General features: G+C 47.3%; 2 protein-coding genes across 9 annotated transcripts in view; both read left to right on the top strand.

The window, feature by feature from the left end:
* Positions 1-359: 359 nt before the first annotated feature.
* LOC133218118 (uncharacterized) overlaps positions 360-20,509 on the top strand; it is a 161,204-nt gene continuing 141,054 nt past the window's right edge. The window contains exon 1 of the mRNA XM_061364251.1: positions 360-1,352. Within this exon, the coding sequence (XP_061220235.1) occupies positions 396-1,352 (957 nt within the window). The 5' untranslated portion in view covers positions 360-395. The remainder of the gene's footprint in view (positions 1,353-20,509) is intronic.
* TACC2 (transforming acidic coiled-coil containing protein 2) overlaps positions 2,765-20,509 on the top strand; it is a 102,856-nt gene continuing 85,111 nt past the window's right edge. For 2 of the 8 annotated variants that reach the window (XM_061364152.1, XM_061364153.1), the window contains exon 1: positions 3,723-5,701. In XM_061364152.1, the coding sequence (XP_061220136.1) occupies positions 3,999-5,701 (1,703 nt within the window). In that variant the 5' untranslated portion in view covers positions 3,723-3,998. Of the gene's footprint in view, positions 5,702-16,858; positions 17,168-18,080; positions 18,188-20,509 lie in introns of those variants that run through there. The other 6 variants (XM_061364150.1, XM_061364155.1, XM_061364157.1 and 3 more) reach the window with 5 other exon arrangements.

Genomic DNA, 20,509 nt, shown 5'->3' with positions numbered 1-20,509 from the left:
TAGCTCCTGCAAGCAGATTATCAGCTTCTCAGTGCATGTACTGCATGGCTTTGAAACAACGGTGGCACAGACTGTTCTTATTCTTTGCTTCATAGTCTTTGCTCCTTTATTGACATGAAACAAACATTTCCATTGTTGGCAGCATCAGTAACGAAGGCATCAGTAGCTACAGTGCTGAAGACCTAACGAACCCAAATTCAAGCCTGGTGTCTTCCGAGGTGACGGGGGAGAACACTACCTCAGAAGAGCAAGGAGGACAAACAGACTCTCAATGCTTAAAGCAGGCTGCAGGAGCAAGGGAGAGAAGTCTGCCTTTCACAGGTGCCAAAGAACGTGCCACAACACATCTTACAAGCAGCAATAAGTTACCAACCTCAACCTGCAATGAAGCAGTGATGCCACCAGGTCCAGTCAATGACAAAGAAGAGGGGATAACACCTTCCAAATCCATGAACAGAGGCCCTAAATGTGACACTATTGCTGCCACTTGTATGGAAACCAGTGAGAATGACCCCAGCAAGCCAAGCCTGAGGTCCAGCCCTCCTGCAGTAATCACAGCAATGCAAGGAGCCTCACAAATGAGTCTGAGTGAATTAAGAGGGCTCTGTCAGTGCGAGCAGCTGGGTGGCAGGAGGGACCCACATGTCAGCACGTGTCCCCAGGGTACAGAAGCAGGGGATTATATCCCTGCTCAGGAGGCCAAGCAGGAGCCAGGAGGTTTGGAAGCAGGTCAGCCGCAGGCTGTGATGCAGCAAGGTAGACAGGACCCAGATGGTGGGGAGGGTCTGCTAATGAAAGAAGAAACCTTAATCCTAAATTATCCAGCAACAGGAGGCTCAGACAGTGAAAAATGTGGAGCAATTGTGAACGCTCAAGGCTTCACAGACATCAGTGAAGTCTGTAATCTACAGATAGGGGTTGAAACCACAGCTAAAGAGAATGAGGCAAATCCAGCTCTGTCTGCAAGCAAAGGGGAGCAACAGCAACCAGAAGCCTGTACTTTCATGTTGCCTCCTAACCCTGTCCTCCTGGTACCAAAGCCTGAAGAGCCTTCGAGGGAATATGTGCCTGGAAATGGCTCTCAAGATGCAGTGAGGAGCGAAGTGGTGAAAACAGCCTCTGACAAAAACAAACCCCCTTGTCAAAGAGAGCTTCAAAAGGAGGACGAGCTTATTAGTGCTGAGCATTCCATTCTGCCTTTATCATTTCAGCGAGAGGGAGAACAAAACTCAGCCGTCACAACTGAAAGCCCAAAAGATGAAGCCAGTAGCAATGAAATTATAAAAGCTGAGGCTGTGTCTAGAGAAAGCACCGCTCTTTCTGAAGCAGAACTTGTTATCAATCCCACCACTGTAGATCACAGGTTATTGCTGGAGGAATATGCATTAAGCGCTTCTTTGAACAGATCCACAGAGCTGAGTCAAAAGGAAACCAAGGCGAATGTAACGGGAGAGAGAGATGAAATCACAACAGACGTGACAGAGAGCAATGTGTTACCTGAGGGGTTGAGTGGGGCACAAGGACAGCTGTTGAACCCTGGTAGTAGCGACCACCAGGAAATGGAAAATACCCTGTTGGGACACAATCCTCAAGTATCGGGTCTTTGTGAAAAGACTTCAACAAGTGACCCAAGGGAAGAAGCTGGGGCAAAGCCTCTGAATTTAGGCTTTAAATCACCCAATGACAATTCACAGCCTCTTGGTTGTGAACCTGACCAACAAATGAGTAAAGGGAAAACAGATGCCACAGACCCGGAGAAGAAGCCTGTGGCTTCCCCACAGTTTCCAAGGCAGGAATGCCCACTGGGGTTTGATTGCTTTAACACTGAGACAGAAGACAAAACTTCAGGCCAGCCAGGCTGTAATGGGACTGACCAAGTTTGTTTAGCCAGTGCATGCAGTTCACTGCCCCTCCGCTCTGAGAACAATCATATTAAGCAGAGTAAGCAGGGTGAGCCCTGGGAAAAGGCTCTTGCTGGAGAAACTGTGCTGGAATCTGACTCCAAATCAAAACCCAAGCTCCAGGGCTTAAAAGAGTTGGCAGGGCCTGTGGACCGCGTGGCTCTACAAGCCAAGGAGAGCTCATGGGTTTCAGACAGCAAAGAACACCACAGTCACACCACAGCAGTGCCTTGCAGTGATTCAGAGCAGGGACCTGCAGCTGCGCAGCGTGGTGCTGTGGGTGGTAATGAAAATGAGGGTATTCGACAAGAGAAGCACCAGGCTGGGGGGGAAGGCTTGGTGGAGGACAAAGATTTGGCACTGAAAGGGAAATGCAAATGGGATGCGCTGGTGCCAGCTCAGCTGGAGCAAGTGGCTTGCTCGGAAGCCACCCAAGCTGATGTTGGCACTTCAGGACTAACTCCTCACATGGAGGAAGGGGGTGACAGCTGTGTCAGTGATAACTACTGTCCCTCAGAGGGTGGCACATGTGGCTCTTTGGAGGCCTTGGAGTGCAGTGTTGGAGAACTGCAGGACCATGCAGATGTTCCAAGCGCTCTTCCCCATGCAGACCAAGTGGAGAGGTCAGTGCCTGCTGCTGGGGACAGTGGCTGGATTTCAAACACAGGACTTGAACAACAGCAGCACCAAAGCAGTTTGACAACTGTCACAAGAGCAGATGATGAGGAACACAAAGAAAGGGCAGTAAAACCTGAATTGCCATTAGAACTTAATAATCACAGCAGCACACCAGAAACACCTCTAGATGTTTCAAACAACCTTAATAAAGGTGATCCAGTGACTCCGGACACAGCGACAGGAAAGGACAAGGATGACAGCAGCGGTGTGGTGTCGGAGATGTGTGAACACGGGCAAAGTATTTCTGGTGTGGCCATGCTTGATTTGCAAGATTGCAATGAGCAAAGCAAAACTGATCTCAAGGCAGAAGAAAACTGCTGCAGTCAGCACAACCCCAACGAGCCCGAGCAGGGTAATCACTCTTTGATCTCAGCTAGTCAGCATGAAGCAGCATGTCAGAGCGATACGTCTGCTAAAGGGTCTGACAAGAGTGAGCAGCCAGGCAGGATAGAGGAGAATAGTGGTGAAAGCCATGCTGCTGCTGCTGCTGTAAAGGCTCTTCCAGGGACAGGGAATTCAGCAAGTGCCACTAACACGTCACAGGCTTTGCCAAGTGGTATGGAACTAGCGCATACCTCTGATAATCCCGGGAAAAATGATCCTCAAATATCTCATACAGAAACTCAAGGGAAAATGCCATTCATGGCAAAGAACCTCAAAAAGACTCTTACTGGTGATGGGGGAGTCACCCAGAGTGATGGAGACATGGAGGAAAGTGCTGCTGCCACAGAAACAAGCAATGTGAAGGGTGATAAAAGACCAGGGGCACAGGGAGGTCCTTCACCACTGCAGGCACACAGGGAAGCAATTCCCACCGATAAGTTGTATAAACCCAGCTGCCTTCAAAACACAGCAGAGGAGCCTGGTTCTTGTCAAGCAGATTTTATAGCCCTCTCTGCACTCGGCCATCCTGGCCAGCAACCTGGAAACCACGCAGCCAGTGGTACCGGGGGGGAAGCACTGAATAACGAGCTGGAAGTTGTAGCATGCCAAAATGCCTTAGAAGGGAACCCCAATCTAGAGATTGATGCAGGTTCTCAGGGGTCTGTGCATGCAGGTCCCTCACCTAGTGTAGGCACAGGTAGACCAGCAAATCCAGACAGCTCTGAAGGGGGTAGGTGTGTGAATGAAATAGATGTTCCAGACCGAGGTTTTCAGGGCGATGGAGACAGGAGTTCAGCCCTGCCAGAGACTGTAAATGTGGGGCAGAGGACTGCAAACTTATCGCAGTTCAATTCTGAGAAGCTGAAGGAAGAAATCTCTGCAATTAAATCCCCCCAAACAAAAAGTGAGGTAAACTTCAAAGCCCAGCAAAGTGACAGTTCAGCAGAGCCTCTGCGCGCGCTCCCCACTCTAGAAGGGAAGCTGCTGAGCCTTTCATCATCACAAGAAAGCCGTAATGAGGAAATTGCATCCAGCATGGGCGTAGATGACAGGCACGGTGAGATCTTAGAGAAACCTGGGAATCCAGGAGAAATGGAAGAGCTTTCAAAAGAGAATAATAACATAACTGGGGCAGAGCTCAGCGCTCCCGAGCAGGCTGCAGGGAGCTCTGGAAGGGAGCATGAGGCTCTGACTTGCCACTCCCTGGACATCGGCTCCAGCTTCCCAGACTTTAGGCAGCACATCAGCCAGATATTTAAAAGCACCGTGCACAGCACACTGAGTGCTGAGTTACCCCAACGGCTGCCTGAAAACCATGCAGGCTTCAAGCAGAGGCCGGTGGCCACGGATACAGGAGGAGTGTGCGGTGCTGAGAACTGTTCAGGATCAAACAAGGTGGGCGAACGAGCTCCCGAGGGCACCTCAGAAGCAGAGGGGCAAGAGCTGCCTTTAGCTCCTGAGGCTTCCTGCAGAGCTGGCAAAGGGGAATCTCTGCAAGGAGGAAACGCAGCGGCAGAGCTGCCAACGGCAGGTCTCCAGGATGCTGAGGAAAGCAAGCAGCCCGGTAGGTGTTTAGAAGTGGTTCCTGCATTGGATGGCAGCACACCTGCTGAATGCCCTCTGGAACATCAGCGAAAGCCAGAGCAAACCACTGAGCATCCAGAGAGCGGCAAGATGGAAGGAGAGGAAGGCGCGTGTGCGAGTGGTGCTGATCCCGAACCGCTAATAAGCTTAGGGATAAAGAAGCAAGGACCAGCTTCATGTGGTGGGGCAGCAGCTGAGAACTTCCTTGCATGTTCTGACAGTAAGCAACAACCCACTGGAGCTGCCACCTCGACAGGCAATGCGCAGAAGAGGGACTTAGAAGATGCTGCTACCGCAGAGGGAAATAACTTTATTACAGAGTGTAACACAGAACCAGTTTCATCTGAAGAGGATGTAAATCTTCCTACTGAACAGTGCCAGGATCCTAAGGCAAACGAGCAGGAGCAAAGCGAATACGGTGATGTGGATGTTGCCAAGAGCATCTCTGATATGGCAGCTTCAACACTTGTCCCAGGAGGCTCTTACAATCATGACAAATTGCCAGGCAATTTTAATGCATCACCTGGGGGAAATCAGGAGACCCACGTTCGCAGCAGTTTCGTGCATGATAGTAAGTCTCAGAATGCCGTGCAGGGGATACAGGATGATCCTGTGAATAGGAAATGCTTGGAAACGTTGGAAAATCCACAAGATGCACAGCAAGAAAAGAAAGGGACCGTGCATGGGTTAATAGATTACTTAAAAACCGAAGTAAGCCAGGATGATTGCTTGCAAACTGACTCTACAGTAGAACCTAGCGATATAACTGAGGGAGATGTGAAAGAGAACAGTGACACGGTGCTGAGCACAACAAAGGCAGGTAACATAAAAACTGGAGACATCCCTGGAACAGGTACTGCAAGGATGTTAGTCACTGGTGAAGGTGACTTGGCCATAAACACGAGCACTGAGGAGCAGGACACAGACCTGCACAAAAAGCACTCCCCAGCCACTCCTGTGATGGAGCAGAGTGAGGGTTCTGCACACACAGATCTCACTGATGCTGAAAATCAGGCGAGCAGGACGAATCCAGAAGATGAAAGCTCACTTCAGGATGCCACAAGAAAGCTATCCCCGCTTGCCTTGGCTGAGCCTAAGAACCTTGACTTCACTGAACTGCAAGAAACCGCTGTGGCAGGATTACCTACTGAAAGGTATTTACTTTAAATTACTATGTGGAATGGTTGTCAGGACCCTGGGGCTTGAGAGGGATGCAGTTATCAAGGCAGATACCCATCATCCGGGTGGCAGAGGGGTCCTAAAAGCCAAGGAGCACAATCCTTACCTGTTCCATCTGCTGGTCCAGTTCCTGCCCTTACCTGTGTGGCTTTGCTTAACGCTTCCCAGTGTTCACATCTCATAGCCTAAAGTTAGGCAAACAAATAGCACTTCCTAGCCTTAAGTCAGTAGGCTTTTGCCAAAGTTTTTGGTGACCCAGTTAAATGAGACCTGCCGCATTCACATGGTGGAGGGGAGTATTTAAACTCAAGCCTGCAGTACAACCTAATTACTCACACTGTTAGTTGTCTGGGCCGCCCTCTTATCCTCCCATATAATATAATTGTATTGACAGCGCCTTTGATCCCTGTGTTATTCAGTGTTCCTAATGACACGGAGTTGTTTCAGATGTGAATTCTTCTGAGCAGGGATTTGTGGGGCCTATGAGTAATGGAGTGTCTATTTCCCAAACCTAGCAGTAACTGCTTTAATAAAGTTCAGGCACTTTTGGGGTGAGTTTTCACTTGGCTGTCTGCATTCTCAGTTCGATACGGAGTTAATTCAAAGCATTCTGATCTCAGAGCAGGTGACTCCCCTTTATCTGACCACAGCACTGCTTCCTCTGTAACCTCAGCTGCCTTCTTGCAGGCTGTCCCTCTCCTCCTTCTAGGAGGAGGCAGCCACAGCTACTAAGAGACAACAGCAGAGAGAAAGGTGCAGTGAAACCTAAACTGTTCCAGACAGCCTCAATGAATGGTATGTGTAGATGGAATCTAAGTACTACCAAAAAACTGGATGATATTAGCTGAATAAGGAGGGGAAATATCTGAGTGCTGCATTCCTTCAAGGTTCAAGTGATAAAACTGTTCTAAGTGAAAATAACTGAAGTGTTTCTGTTGTGAAAATGGGGGGGTTCTTCTTGTTCTGTATCAGGGATGGAGACTGAATATGACCTAATTGTGTGACCACAGTGTATATTAGAAGACCATTAGAAGTGTTGGGAGTCTGAACAGCTCTCTGACTTTCTCTTTAAGGATCTACCTATGGAACAACAAGGAAATTAGACCCTATTACTTCTCTCTAGCTCCTTTCTTTCTGTTTCCCTTTCTATGATGGGAAGCTTCGCAGTGGGCAGAATTGAAATTACCAACCAAATCACTGGCCAGGCCTGGTTCAGAACCCTTCAAGGACTACAGGGCAGTACATGCATGTGTCTACACATGTGTTTGCTATCAGGGTGGGTATCATCCTTTATATAAATACCTGTGGCAAGCAGGGCAGGGCTCTTGAAACAGCTGCTGGCAATCCATGGAGTGGTTGCTTAATGCTTGCGTATGCCTTAGGAATTCATTATCACCTGTTTCTGCAGCATGAGGGTTTGTATCAACAGGCAGCTGCTCCTCTGGGTGTCACACACATACCCAGTGTGCATATACACGCAGGAGGTGCTGCAGGCAGAGCCAAATGTGATTGCAGCTCTGTAGACTTACACAATGGGGACCCTCTGAGGTGCAGGGGAGTCTCTGCTTTTGATCAGGCTTGTTTCTTAAAGGAATAGGTATTTATAATACAAAAGAGCATCATTTATATTATATATATTATATATATATAATATATATATATAACAGCATTAGTTGAGCTGGCTGCTCTGTCTTCTTCATTGGCTCCAACACACTGGCAGGTCTGAGCTTAAAACTGAGTTTGTATAGTTGAAATTCAAGCTGTATTCCATACCCTGTGTATTCCAGTCACAACACTTATTACTGCAGAGTGGTTTCCAATTGTTTATTGCCCTATAATCCTTGCAGACAACAAATTCCTATAGCCATGCAAAACGAGATGCGTGTTTCTGAGAGGCTGTGGGGATTTGTGCCTGATGGAAAGAATCCCAGGGAGGGAGAATGAATCTTCCCCAGCTCTCAAAATAAATAGCAGTAAGAAGTATGTTTTACTTAGAAGATTGAAATTACACGTTCTGCATTATTTCAGCATTGTTTTCCATCCCCTCCAGTGCTTCTGTATAGCTTCATCTCTTGTGAGATCTTTCACATTGGAACCCCATTGAATGGTGGGTGAGGGAGCAAAGCTGTGTGACCTGACTCTAAATCCTTGTTAGGATTTCTTCCTGTAGAGGGAACAGGAGAATTTCTTCCCTTTGTGGCTGTGCCACTGAGAGGACAGTGGTGAAGAGCAGACCCAAGAACTGTCTGTGGTAACTCCTGCCCCTACCTCCTTCAGGAGTGGGACAGTGGTCACTAGTAAGAACAGCACCAATAACTTCCCTTTAACCTGCAGTGCAAAGGACAATTATTTTTGGCAAGGATGTTGTGCACTGAAAAGGAGTGAAAAATAACCCTTTCTTTGATGGTTCTGACATTTCTCTTTACTGACTCTGTGACTGAAAACTTGTGCTTGTGATGGCCACATATGGGCATCAAAATGTCATCCTTCCCACTTACTGTTGGGCATCCAGCTGCTCCCTTTTGCTTAGAAAGGAAGACAAGGACTTGATTTCTTTTCTCCTATTGTAATGTATACACCCATATGTCTTCATTCTCTTATGGAGCGGCAAAAGAGGTTAATGTATGTACAGGGAGTCCTTATACCACTGAAATGCTCCTGTTTGCATCATGGCTATGGCAGGTATTGAGCAGATCATGGAGCACAACTGGCAGTGATGGCAAATTTTCAGGGATGTTTAGAGGTGGCGTTGAGTTTCCTGATAACTTCCTGCAGTTCATCCAGCTGGTACATGTGGAATGCCATCATCTCTCGGGAAAAGTGCCGAGAGAGCTTTTTGAAGTGGAGGCTGTGAAGTCATTCCCAGATGTGTATCTGTAAGGTTCATAGAACAGATTGCATCATGCGCTGATTTGTTGGCTTGGCAAAAGGTTCGGGTTATCAACAGGCCTTTGGGTGTTGAAGAGATGTTCATAGAGGCTGCTTGGGCTGGGTGTGCTAGCAAGGGAGGAGCACAGGGAGCAGTAAGCACACTGCAAGCAGTGACACTCACTCTGCAGTAAGGTGAGGTGCTCTGCAACCCTCAGCAGAAGGTGCTGTGCTCACTGTGCTAAGCAATATGCCCTTCACATGCCTCAAATGCAGGAGGGCACTGCACAGATTTGGCATTAGCAGAGGTCCTGGTGCTCCTGCGGAGCAAGCTGACCTGCTGGAGCTTATGCTGCAGAAGCAATTCTTATTCCGGCCTGTCCGTGTAAATGAAGACACACAATGCAGCGCTTTCACATCTGTACTCATGCAGGTGCTCATTCTTGTTCTATAGTGCTTGAACCTTATTCCCTGTCTGTACTTTGACCTGCTCCTCACTATATGAGTGACACATAAAGCTACCTGTACAGGGAGAGGAGGATGTGGCACTGAGCTGTTCGGGGGACAAGGGTTTCCTAACAGTTTCAGCACCATAAAAAACACCAGGAGGGTCCTTTCCCACTATAGCAAAGTATTGTAGGCACTCTCGTTGTATCCTGGAATTGTTCAGGTTAAAGGGACCTTAAAGTTCATCCAGCTCCAACCCCTGCCACAGGCAGGGACCCCTTGCACTAGAGCAGCTTGCTCCAAGCCCCTGTGTCCAACCTGGCCTTGAACACTGCCAGGGATGGGGCAGCCACAGCTTCTCTGGGCACCCTGTGCCAGCGCCTCAGCACCCTAACAGGGAGGAACTTCTGCCTAATGCACTAATGCGCTGTGCATAGGTCAGATGAGATCTCTAATGTGGGTCCAGATGTACTTCTGGATTTGCTTCATGCTTTGTTCTTGCCATCAAAAATTGGCCAGTTCAGTAAGTCAGAAAAGAATGTTCACTCCTTAGCAAATACAGGCTCGGTCTTTTTGGTCTGCTTAACAAACACGGTATTAAATATTTTAACAGCCTTGCTGGATGAGGTATGGAACATAGAACTGCTTTTCAGATCAGTCAAGTGGGTTTTGAGCACTAAGGCTTTGTGTTGTTAATGTCTGAAAACAAGAGTTTGGAGTTAAAAGGAAACTTACCTAAACAGTGATTATACAGCTTTATTTATCCTTTAACTTCCAAATTAACTCAGGTGTGCAGCATCTCAGGATCACAAAACAAAGGGGAAAACAGCTGAAGGTGATTCACACATCAATGACATGCATAAAATTCATCAGGCTATTTGTCTCTCCTGCCCTTCTCCCTTTGCATCTGAATTCTGTCTCTTTATTTCCCTCCCATCTTACTTGTCCCTGCTGTCCTCAGTAGGTGCAAGTTAGTACAGTTGTGCTTTTGGAGACACAAGCAGCTCAGCCTGCCGCCCCTGACTCCATTAACAGGATGGGGAGCTCAGTGTGTGAAATCTGTGATGTTTTGTTACTTTTCTGCTCATGGAAGAGTAAATTGAGGATAATTTCACTCTTACCCAGCAGACATCTCGCATCGCTTTCTAAGGAGTTAAAGGGAGTTTTATCACCTACTCTAAGGGCTGCCATTGACTGAACTGATGCTGTTGTAGGCAGTGTGTAAGCTATTAGTGTAAAGCAGCTGTGGCTGCCCCATCCCTGACTTGGAGCAAGCTGATTTGAGTGCTGATTTGATAGTACACCCTGTTGTACTCAAAGCACACACCAATGGAAAACTAGGTCTGTGATACCCTGCCTGTTACCTTCTAATTCTATTTACATATGCCTCTGGTATACAAAAGTACAGAATTAAATCATCTCTGGTCCTGCCAAATTGCTGACACTTCTTGCTGCATTGAAAGCATTCGGTACCACTCATGAGAACTATAGCCACTTGCTCATGAGGGAGGCATTGACATGGGTGGATGATACACGAGCTGCTGTTTCAACACATCCTTCTGTGTTTCTCAAGAAATTAAAGTTATTCAATCAAGTACAGGCGTTTGCTAAAGGAATCCAGCATGGGGACTGTAATACTTCGTCCAATATCTAGCCAGGTAGTTTAGCATCAATTTTTGTCTTCTTTTCTCATTAAGTTAAAAATTACTTTCAGATTACCTTTTTCTCTGCTCAGCTTTCCCCAGATGTATTTTTCAACCTGGCTTCTTCCACATAAGCTGCCTATTTTCTCAAAATGGCTTTTGCATACCCTACAGATCCCTGTATTTTCCCTGTTCCACCTCTAACTTCTGGCCTCTTTCAAGCTCGGATACCACGGAACCACTTCCACTGTCCCTGTTTCTAATAGAATATGCAAAGCAGGATCAGCCCCAGCTTTGAACCCAGTGAGGGCAGCTCTGAGAACAGCAATTACAGACGCAGGCGTGTTCTCCATGACTTGGATGTGGCTTCCTTCCAGTTCCTCTGTGTCCTGGCATGCTTGCATCGCACCAGTGCTGCTCCACAACAGACTCCTCTGGAAACACGTCTGAGGAGCCAGAACTCTGTAGTGTTTGGCCTTTGCATCCTGTTTTCCTTCCTGCTGTCTTTTATGTTGGTGTCCTTAGAGCCTGACTTATCAGTATTGGTTCAGATCCATGGGAGAGCACATGTGCATTGCCAGTAACAAGTGGGGCTTATTTAGATGTCTCCATTCCAGTTGTTTTATGGATCTGTTCAGGTCCGTTCATCTCCATTCACCTTGACAGCTTAATTCTGATAGTAGACTCCCTTTGGCTGATAAGAAGCTCTGCCTCTCAGTTTGCATTAAGAGCAGAAATGCTATTTGCTCCAACAAAGGGCTCAGTTGTTCTGAATTCCAAGGTCCCTGTGACATGCTGACTGTCACCATTCTGCTGTCAAGAACCAGCCCCAGTATGTTATGTTAATCTTGTTCTTGCTGAAATGTCCTTAGGATCTCCTCCCAGACTAAGCATTTCCTGACAAACTCTTTGTTCACCCTTCCTCTTCCCTGTTGGTACCTGCTCCATTTACCCGTGGCCCTCAGTAAAATAACCAGCTGCCCCAAAAGTGCCCTAAGACAAAGTTGTTCCCCATTTGATTTCACTCATTTACTTTCTTCACCTCTTGGTACATTCCTTTCTAACAGCTGTGTGAGAGAAGGCTACAGCCACAGCCTACCCTTAAAAGTCAGCAAATGCTGGGCTGAAATCTCTGCTCCAGAGCAGTGATATCAGCAAAGAACTTGGACCCGAGCCTCTAACACATCAGCTAGGGAGAATGCTGTGATCTTATTGTACCCAGACCATCCTACAAGCACTGTGCTCCCGGTTATCCAGCTTTGCTTAAACAAGGGGGGGTGTGTCTTCTTGTTTCACCTGATAAATCCAATTAGGAAAACAGGCTGCAGGTAGACAAGTAGGATTGAAGTGATTCACTGCCCTGAACTACCTGCTGTTTTCCCAACCTGCAGTTTGGTTTCTCTTTGTCCAGGATGCTCTGGAAAGCACTTGCTTCGTGAGGCTGAACCTCATCAAGCTGCTTTTTATTCTTTTCCAGCCTGTTTTCCCTAGCTCCTTTGGCTAAGGAAACACAAACAGTGTAATCAATGAAGCCTCCTTTTCTCATTTAAGGCACTCGAGAGCTTATGTAAAATCTTTGGAATTTGTTAGCATGATAACATTGTTATGCTCTCCTTGCTGATAGAAATATCAAAGCCAGCTAAGAATAACTCTGCAGCAGACAGAGATTTGTTTCCTGGAATGAATGCAAAGAAAAAGCATGTATGCATTGCATACAGGTTCTGACAACTAAGGGGAAAAAGTACCCGTCATAGAAATAAATGGACACTTCAAACTCCAATCTCCCCCTCTCAACAGTGGCATTTAATGAGTCAAAACACAGTGAGTTTTGCTGAACATTTAAATGGCTCCAAGATCTTTAACATCTCTCTTGTTCTTATTCTGAATGCTGTGACGGTGCATGAAACTCGTGTTGCACGCAGCAGTTTCCAATTGCTATTCTTCTGCTAGGAGCTCCACATAAACTTGGTTTGCTTGGGAAGTTACCACTGGAATTTGTGAGGCTTTAAGTCTAGCCTGGGGTTTCCTAGAAATCAATCCTCTTCATTAGGAGATGTGCAAAATGGCACTTTCCCATCGCTTTGGTCCTCCAAAACGTGATGGGTTAACCTTAAACTTTCCTGTTTTCCAAAGCTGAAGGTAAAGTTCTGCTTGGGAAGTTACAGAGGCAGCCATCCCAAACCTTGGCAAGCCATCCCTTGCCAATAAAACTCACTGGGAAGCACACAACCTAATATCCAACCACCACAAATGACGGCTGTTGGCAATTTGCCTGTGGAAAGCAGTGGAAATCTGAGTTCAGGTGTTTGTTACAGCAGCAGCTTGGCTACCCCAGCCAGGCTGCTCTGCAGCTAACCGGGTCTGTGGTTTTGCAGTGTCTGACTGGGAACCTCTGATTAGGAGATGCAAAAGAGAAACTGCTCTTTAATTGTAACCAGACTGAAGTCTATGTATACGGTTCTCTTTGTTTTCAATGGCCTGAAAATGGGCACTGAGTTTTCACAAAGAACAACTTAAAACACACACACACATATCTTAAAGATTAGGCACATGATGCAGCTTTATGGCTCAGAACAAGTATAGGCACTGCTGGTTTGCCTCTCTTGCAAGTGTAGCACAAATACTGTAGCATTTGTATTTGCTTATAGACTAGTCATGACCTCCATTTAAGAGCTGGAGAAGAGTGAGCCTTGTTTTCATGCTTACAAGGAAAAGCTTGGCAATCTGGTCCGAGTTCATCCTGTATTCTCAGAAAACAATGCAAATTTGAATGAAAAACTGTGTAGGTTTTTGTTTTTCATATTTATTTAATGTAACATTCTTTCCAAGCCAATTTCACGGGGTTTTCCTAGGTTTGTTTGAGGGCAGAGTCATTTCCTCCCCTCCAGATGCTTTGGTTTGGCAAAACCGACGTGGTTGATGGGGAAAACCCTCGGACTGAATTCCCAGGCGCTGGGCAGAGTGGGTCACCTCTAGCAGTACAGTGTCCATCAGAAGCTTTCACCCACAGTCTTAAAGCACCCAAACTGTGGAGCACAGCCTGAGTGATGGTGTCTGCGATGGCATCTGATGACTGTGAGGGTGCTGAGGCGCTGGCACAGGGTGCCCAGAGAAGCTGTGGCTGCCCCATCCCTGGCAGTGTTCAAGGCCAGGTTGGACACAGGGGCTTGGAGCAAGCTGCTCCAGTGGAAGGGGTCCCTGACCGTGGCAGGGGTTGGAACTGGATGAGCTTTAAGGTCCCTTCCAACCCAAACCATTATAGGATTCTATGAACATTTCTCAAGCCATTGTCCAGATTTCTGAAACACCACCCCAAAGGATGTCCTGGAATCCAGCACTTCTGGACGTACTCTACCTAAGTACCTTTTGTCTTTCTGCAATTCAGATTCCCATTTCCCTGAGTGCAGGGTAGAAGCATTGCATGCCCGAGGAGAATATCCATGTGTTGGTCTGCAGTTAGGAGCTGCCTGCCAGCAGCATGTGCCTAGGTAATGTCAGGCAACTGTAGTGTCACTGCGGGAGCTTTGTTGTACCTGTGTCATGAACTACTTGGCATTGCCAAGGTAAAAAGAGGATTACTTCTTGTAAGGTTTCCTCCACTTCTAAAATAGCAACCAAATTTCTCACGTATAGCTTGGTAAATGGACACGTGCATATATAGAAAAGGAAAAAGTGGGGATCTAGCAAAGAGAAAATCCTTCACTCAAATGCAAAATCCTGGTGTTCTTGACAAACATTTGGGATCCATATTGAAATAACCCAACAGTCCCCCCTAGTATAAGCCATCCTGCTGCCTTCTGGCCTTTCCTTGAGGCTAACTGTTCCCTGGGAGCTAGGGAAGGGTTGTACTCCAGCAGAGCCATCATCCAGGATGTCTCCTGCCTCCGAGTCCTCATCATCATTCTCACTGCTCGGATCCAGCTCTGGAGAGCTCTTTTGCAATGCTTTCCTTTGGAGCTCTTTGATCTGGGGCTCCCAGACCTGGTACTGCAGGCTGCAGCCTCAGCCTCAGCCCCTGCCCTGTAATTGTCTCCCCAGCCTTGCTGGGAGGCTGCTTATCTCTGCTTCTGCTGTTGATTTACAGCTTGTTTTCCCTTGCCACCCCCAAGCCTTCTCCTAATATAGACCAAGCACACCTCAGCACCATGCTCTGGAGTTGCTGCCTATCAGTTTCCCTGTATTTAAATAGCAGAGGACATTGGGAGGGAAGTGGGAATGTTTCTTGTGGCAAAGGTGGGTTGAGATTGCTTAACAGTGGGTGAAAGGGGTTTGGAACAGCAAGAGGTGAATGGATAAACAGGGAGAAGCACATTATTTGAGCAAAATGACCATTTTATGCCAAAACTGCTCTATTTGCTGTTGTTAGCAGGAACGTAGCTCGTCTTATGTCCACAGCCTTGTGCCAGACTCAAGTGCTGCTTGCAAGGCAAGTCAACACGTATTTTAATGAACATTACTCTGTGGGTCTGCCTCACCCCACCCAGGGCTGCTGTACCTGCAGAAGCGATTTGTGAAATGGTTTCCAGATGACAAAAGTGTTTTGAGTTCCCCCCAAAAGGAGAGGGTGGCTGAATGCTTGTACCTGTATCACAAATCACAGTCACTTTTTCCGTGCCTGGTTTCCTGCTGCTTGGGAGGCAGGATATGAGAGGGCTGCTCTCCCCAGAAACGTTAACTCAGCTTGATCTTAATTCTTGCTGTCAGTGTGGATGGATGGATGTCAGTGCTGCTTGCTGGTGGTGTGATAAGATGAAGTCTCCCTGTACCATGCACGGTGTGCCCCTCGATAGGCTGTACCCCACAGCCCAGGCGATGCTGGTACTCTCTTTTTCAGTATCTTCACCCATTACAGTATGTGATTTGGTCTCCAAGGGCTATTTGGTGTATCCTTCTATTGTCTGCACAGATATCTGAATTGTTAAAAGCAGCAATGAGCACATCCAGGGGAAATCCCTGCCCCTGGCTTTCAGACCAGCTTGCTCCAAGTCCCTGTGTCCAACCTGGCCTTGAGCACTGCCAGGGATGGGGCAGCCACAGCTCCTCTGGGCACCCTGTGCCAGCGCCTCTGCACCTTCACAAGGAAGAGCTTCTTCCTTAGATCCAACCTAAATCTCCCTTCTATCACCGAGGCAGGTGTAGCTGCCACCACAGTTGAGTGTCCAGAGCTTGGGCAGTGTGCACATGGGGTCAGCTGGGGCACTGAGTCAGCTAAATTCAGCCCCTGTAGCCCCTGCATTTTATCTGAAGTATCTCATTTGGGTATTTGGTAGCAATGAATCTACCAAGTATCTTGCTGTGGGATAGATGGCATAGCCAGTTAGTGTATGACATGTTATAAACATGATAGTGATCTCCCTGTGTAGAGACCCAATTAATTCCTTGGGCACTGGGAGCTTGTACATGCAATTGGGTGTACACCTCAATGCAAAGGCTTGATTACCTGTGAAGCCACTCTTTTGTGTTGTGATAAACCCCTAGGAAACCAAAGAGATTAATAAGGGCAGGCAGCTAATTAGAACCACTCCATTTTCTTATAGGTAAGGCAAACCTGTGTGACTTTAGGAGCTGGGATTTAACTGAAGAATTAGAATGGTTTGTGTTGGAAGGGACTTTAAAGCTCATCCAGTTGGGCAGGGACACCTTCCACTAGAGCAGTTTGCTCCAAGCCATTAGAAATTAGATTTAGACTAGGAATGAAAAGGATTGGGGTGGATTTATAGCTGTAAAGAAATAAAGTTTCAGTGGGAGTAGTTAAGGAGTTGTAAAAGTTTCCTTTTAAGAGGTTATCTTTAAACTTGGGCCAAACACCTTCCTGAAGCTTCACCAAGTATCCAAACACCCCCCAATTAAACTGTGATGTGTAAAACCTGAGGAGCTATCTGTGTACACCCGCAAGCATCCGGCCGCATCCCCCCCCCTCCCTCCTTCACTCACTCACTCCCGCAGCAGATGAGTGAGCTGCAGTGATTGAAAAACTCCGGCCAGGAATTCCAGTAGGGAAAAAAAGGACAAAACCCACGTGGGAGCCTCAGATTCAGCTCCTTGGGGATGGGGGTTGTGTTTCCCTTCAGTCTTCCTTGCATCCCCAGGCTTCGGAAGCGCCCCGACGCTACCCACGATGGGGTCGGATGCCTCCGGGGCGGCGCATCGCCGCCCCGGAGGCATCCGACCCCATCGTGGGTAGCGTCGGGGCGCGGCAGAGCTCGCTGGTGGCTACGGCCCTTCCTCGGGGAGCCTCATGGGGAGGAGCCTCCTCTCAGCAGCTCCAGTTCTTTTCACTCCCCGGCCTTTCTGTAAGCTCCGCTTCTCGTCCTAAAGCAGCCGGGATCGGCGCTTCCTTACCCCTCTTTACACACACACACACACCCTAGGGATGGTGGAAGCGGAGGGAATGGGTGTTGCACCGAAAGCCTGTTGCGGGTTGTTGTGTTGGAATCGAGGATGACTGAGAAGAGGGAAGGTGGTGGTTGTTTCCTGGCTTTGGTAAGTAAGACGGCTTGGTGAAGGGGGGGATAAAGTTAGGCAAGGAAATAACTAAAGCAACGTGCTGTTAAAGCCTGTATCGCGAATTAAAAGCTAGCTCTTGGTTTAGCACCGCTTTTCTCCCCCGGGGAACTTCATTGCGCTTCTTCCCCCTTCCTCCTTTATTTTCCCTTTGGAGCAACTTCGGAAAACTAACACAGAACGCTCACAAATCTCTCTGCGAGGGGATTAACCCTCCTGACCTCCCCCAAATTGCTCGGGTGATGGGTCTGTGGCTCCTACCATGGCTTGTGGTTGGGTTTGTGCTCTGCCGGAGTGTCCGAGGGTGAGGAGACGTTTTTAAGGGGGAGTTTGATCGCACTGCGAAACTTCTGGTTCAGGTTTCCTAAGCTGCGATTTGGAAGCTTTAAATGCGGCAGCAATGACATCAGGACGTGACTGAGAGCCCTTCAGAGGCTCTAAAAGTGGGGACGGGATGGGCTTTTTATAATGGTTGACAGTTATTACAGCAAATGTGCTTATTCATCCCGTGCAGGCGTGATTTATACTCCTCACGCTTTCATGTGGCTTTCTGTTGTCCTTTCAGTTTGCGAAGGAAGTAACGCTGGAACGCGTGTTTCAGTCCCCTGAAGTCTTTTAATCTGTAATAATTGTATTTGTTTCATGTAATAACTCACCATAGGTTTAGGTTTTAATGTGACCACAGTAACGTGGGGTACACAGAAAAAGAATCTAGTTTTTGTTCTATTTTATGGCTATGACTGATCCCATCACTCATCAATCTGAATACACGTGCTCTGAGAATTAAGGGATTTCTAAGCAAGAAGGGTTGGGTGAGAGAGGAAGTGCAGGCCCTCAGGTAACGAGTGACTAAACCCCATCCCCTGCCAAGATAACTGCTCTATCTTGTCAGGGTTTCCACAAGCACTGCCAGAAAACTATTGCTTCTGAGGATTCCTCACTGCCATCACGTGCATGGAGTGCCTGGCAGCATCCGTGCTCTCATCCTGTTTTGGCCAGGTAGTTTGGGGTTACTTGTAGGGATTGCCTGCTCCGTGCAGCGATGTGCTTCCCAGGTGGGGTATTGCCTTCAGGAAGTCTTTTAAAGGTGCTTTAATTTCTCCTAAATGCACTTTGTTTTCTGTCTTTGCTTTATCACTATGGAAATTTGCAGTCAGAAGGGACTCCCTTGCTGCTGGAAGCACAGCCTTGTATCCCGTTCCTGTTGCTCAGCCAGGGTGGTGGCATTCCCTCCCTTGGGATACACAGGTGTGACTCAGGGGCTGCCTGAGCCACTATGGGCTGGGCTGGCTCTCCCTGGATGCTCTGAGCACCATCACTCAGCATCCAGACCTGTTCTGCTCATCGCTCAGAGGAAGAGCATGTAAACCGTAGGCACTGGAATACATCTCCCAGGAGCCAGTTCTGGTACTTGGTGGCAATGAGTGTTCAAGGCCAGGTTGGATACAGGGGCTTGGAGCAAGCTGCTCTAGTGGAAGGTGTCCCTGCCTGTGGCAGGGCTTGGAACTGGGTGAGCTTTAAGGTCCCTTGAACGCAAACCAGTCTGGGATTCTATTGATTCTATGTCTTTTCTGCCCGAGTGCAGCAATGCCACCATGCACAGTGCTGTACATTTAACTCCTGTTGTCTGTACAAGGTTGGCTTTATTTAACACATGCCAGTTCATCTCTTGGATACCTTCATTACTGTGTTTGCACAGCACCCAGCTCCCTCCTTGTAAATACAAAGCGCTGATGTGAGGCACTTAAAGCATAGTTACTCCTTTAGAGTCTAGAAGGAATTTGGAAGATTTTTCCCAGATCACCTATTTAAATGCATAAGGAAGTCTTTGTTGGGTTTACAAAAGGCCAAACTCAAAGCTTTTGACTGTGTGTGTGTTTAGCTGGGAAAAGTAAAGCTTCAGTATTATCTGTGCACAGTGACCAGCAAAAGTAACCAGTGATCCCCAGTCATCCCTGTGTCTGAGCTTGTAAATCTCTTGCTGGTGTATGGACTTGCCTAGTGGGGACATCATTTGTTAGTATGCGTTCCTTGAGTTCACTGGGAAATAAAGCCAGACTTCCCATTTCTATCACAGCATCTCATATTTTCCCTAAAATTCTGTTATAATTTAAATGGATTTTAAATCACCTCATAAGAAGTAGCACGGGGTGGGGAGGAAGGAATGTTTTGTCTGATTTTAATCCTCTGCTGGTACCTTATGCAGTATTTCGGAGTTGTTTCCTGAGCAACATAGTTTTAATTTACTGGTAATGTTGATGTCTAATCTGAGTAAGAGTTGCTCACCCCCTACTCCTGCTGAATCCTATTGAGAGGAGCCCAAATAATCATGAATATCACAGAATAGTTAGGGTTGGAAAGGACCTTAAGATCATCCAGTTCTAACCCCCCTGCCATGGGCAGGGACACCTCACACTAAACCATGGCACCCAAGGCTCTGTCCAACCTGGCCTTGAACACTGCCAGGGATGAAGCATTCACAGCTTCCCTGGACAACCCATTCCAGTGCCTCACCACCCTCACAGGAAAGAACTTCTTCCTTATATCCAATCTAAACTTCCCCTGTTTAAGTTTGAACCCATTGCCCCTTGTCCTATCACTACAGTTCCAGAATATCAACATTGGGTAGAGCTACCCCAGCAGGTTATTGCAGGATTTTTGATGCGTGAAGTTTATTTCAATGAATGTATGAGATAAGCTGCAAAGTAAAGGATGAGAAGGTAAAAATGAACATTCTGTGGGAATTACTTCATAAAGTGGATGAAATTCTGTGAGGTATGATGTGTTTGAATGAATGAATTTGAACTGGTGTAGATGCTGCTTGATCTCTTACCCTTACAAAGAATTGCAGTGTAAGAGCATACCAGAAGTAGCAAAACCTCACGCTATTTTTTCTTACACATGTGTAAAGTGAGGCTCTGAAAATGTACTCTTTAATCCAAGCTATTAGAAAGCCATGATGAAATCTAGAGGGTTTTGTCTTCATAGAGTCACAGACTGGTTTGGGTTGGAAGGGACCTTAAAGCGCATCCAGTTCCAACCCCTGCCACAGGCAGGGACACCTTCCACTAGAGCAGCTTGCTCCAAGCCCTGTCCAACGTGGTCTTGCTGTACCCAGTGAGCAACTTAGTGTTTCTTGAAGACAGAATGTCAGGTGATGAGAGTTCTCAGTCTTCGCTTGACGTTGTTGGTGCCAGAGATTTCTGGAGTAAGAGCAGGATCTATAAATCTTACTGTTATCTCATTATAAGCAACCATATGTTTAGGACTAGGAGATAGCAGGGCTTGAAATGCTTATTGGAGTAAACTTGGAGCTGTTGT

The sequence above is a fragment of the Neopsephotus bourkii genome, unplaced genomic scaffold (assembly GCF_033783945.1).
Source record: "Neopsephotus bourkii isolate Nb327-2 ecotype Australia unplaced genomic scaffold, CSIRO-AGI_Nbou_v1 NB_1189, whole genome shotgun sequence".
Classification (NCBI taxonomy): Eukaryota; Metazoa; Chordata; class Aves; order Psittaciformes; family Psittacidae; genus Neopsephotus; species Neopsephotus bourkii.
Note: the sequence above shows the minus strand (reverse complement) of the source record. Positions and strands in the feature narration are given on the sequence as shown.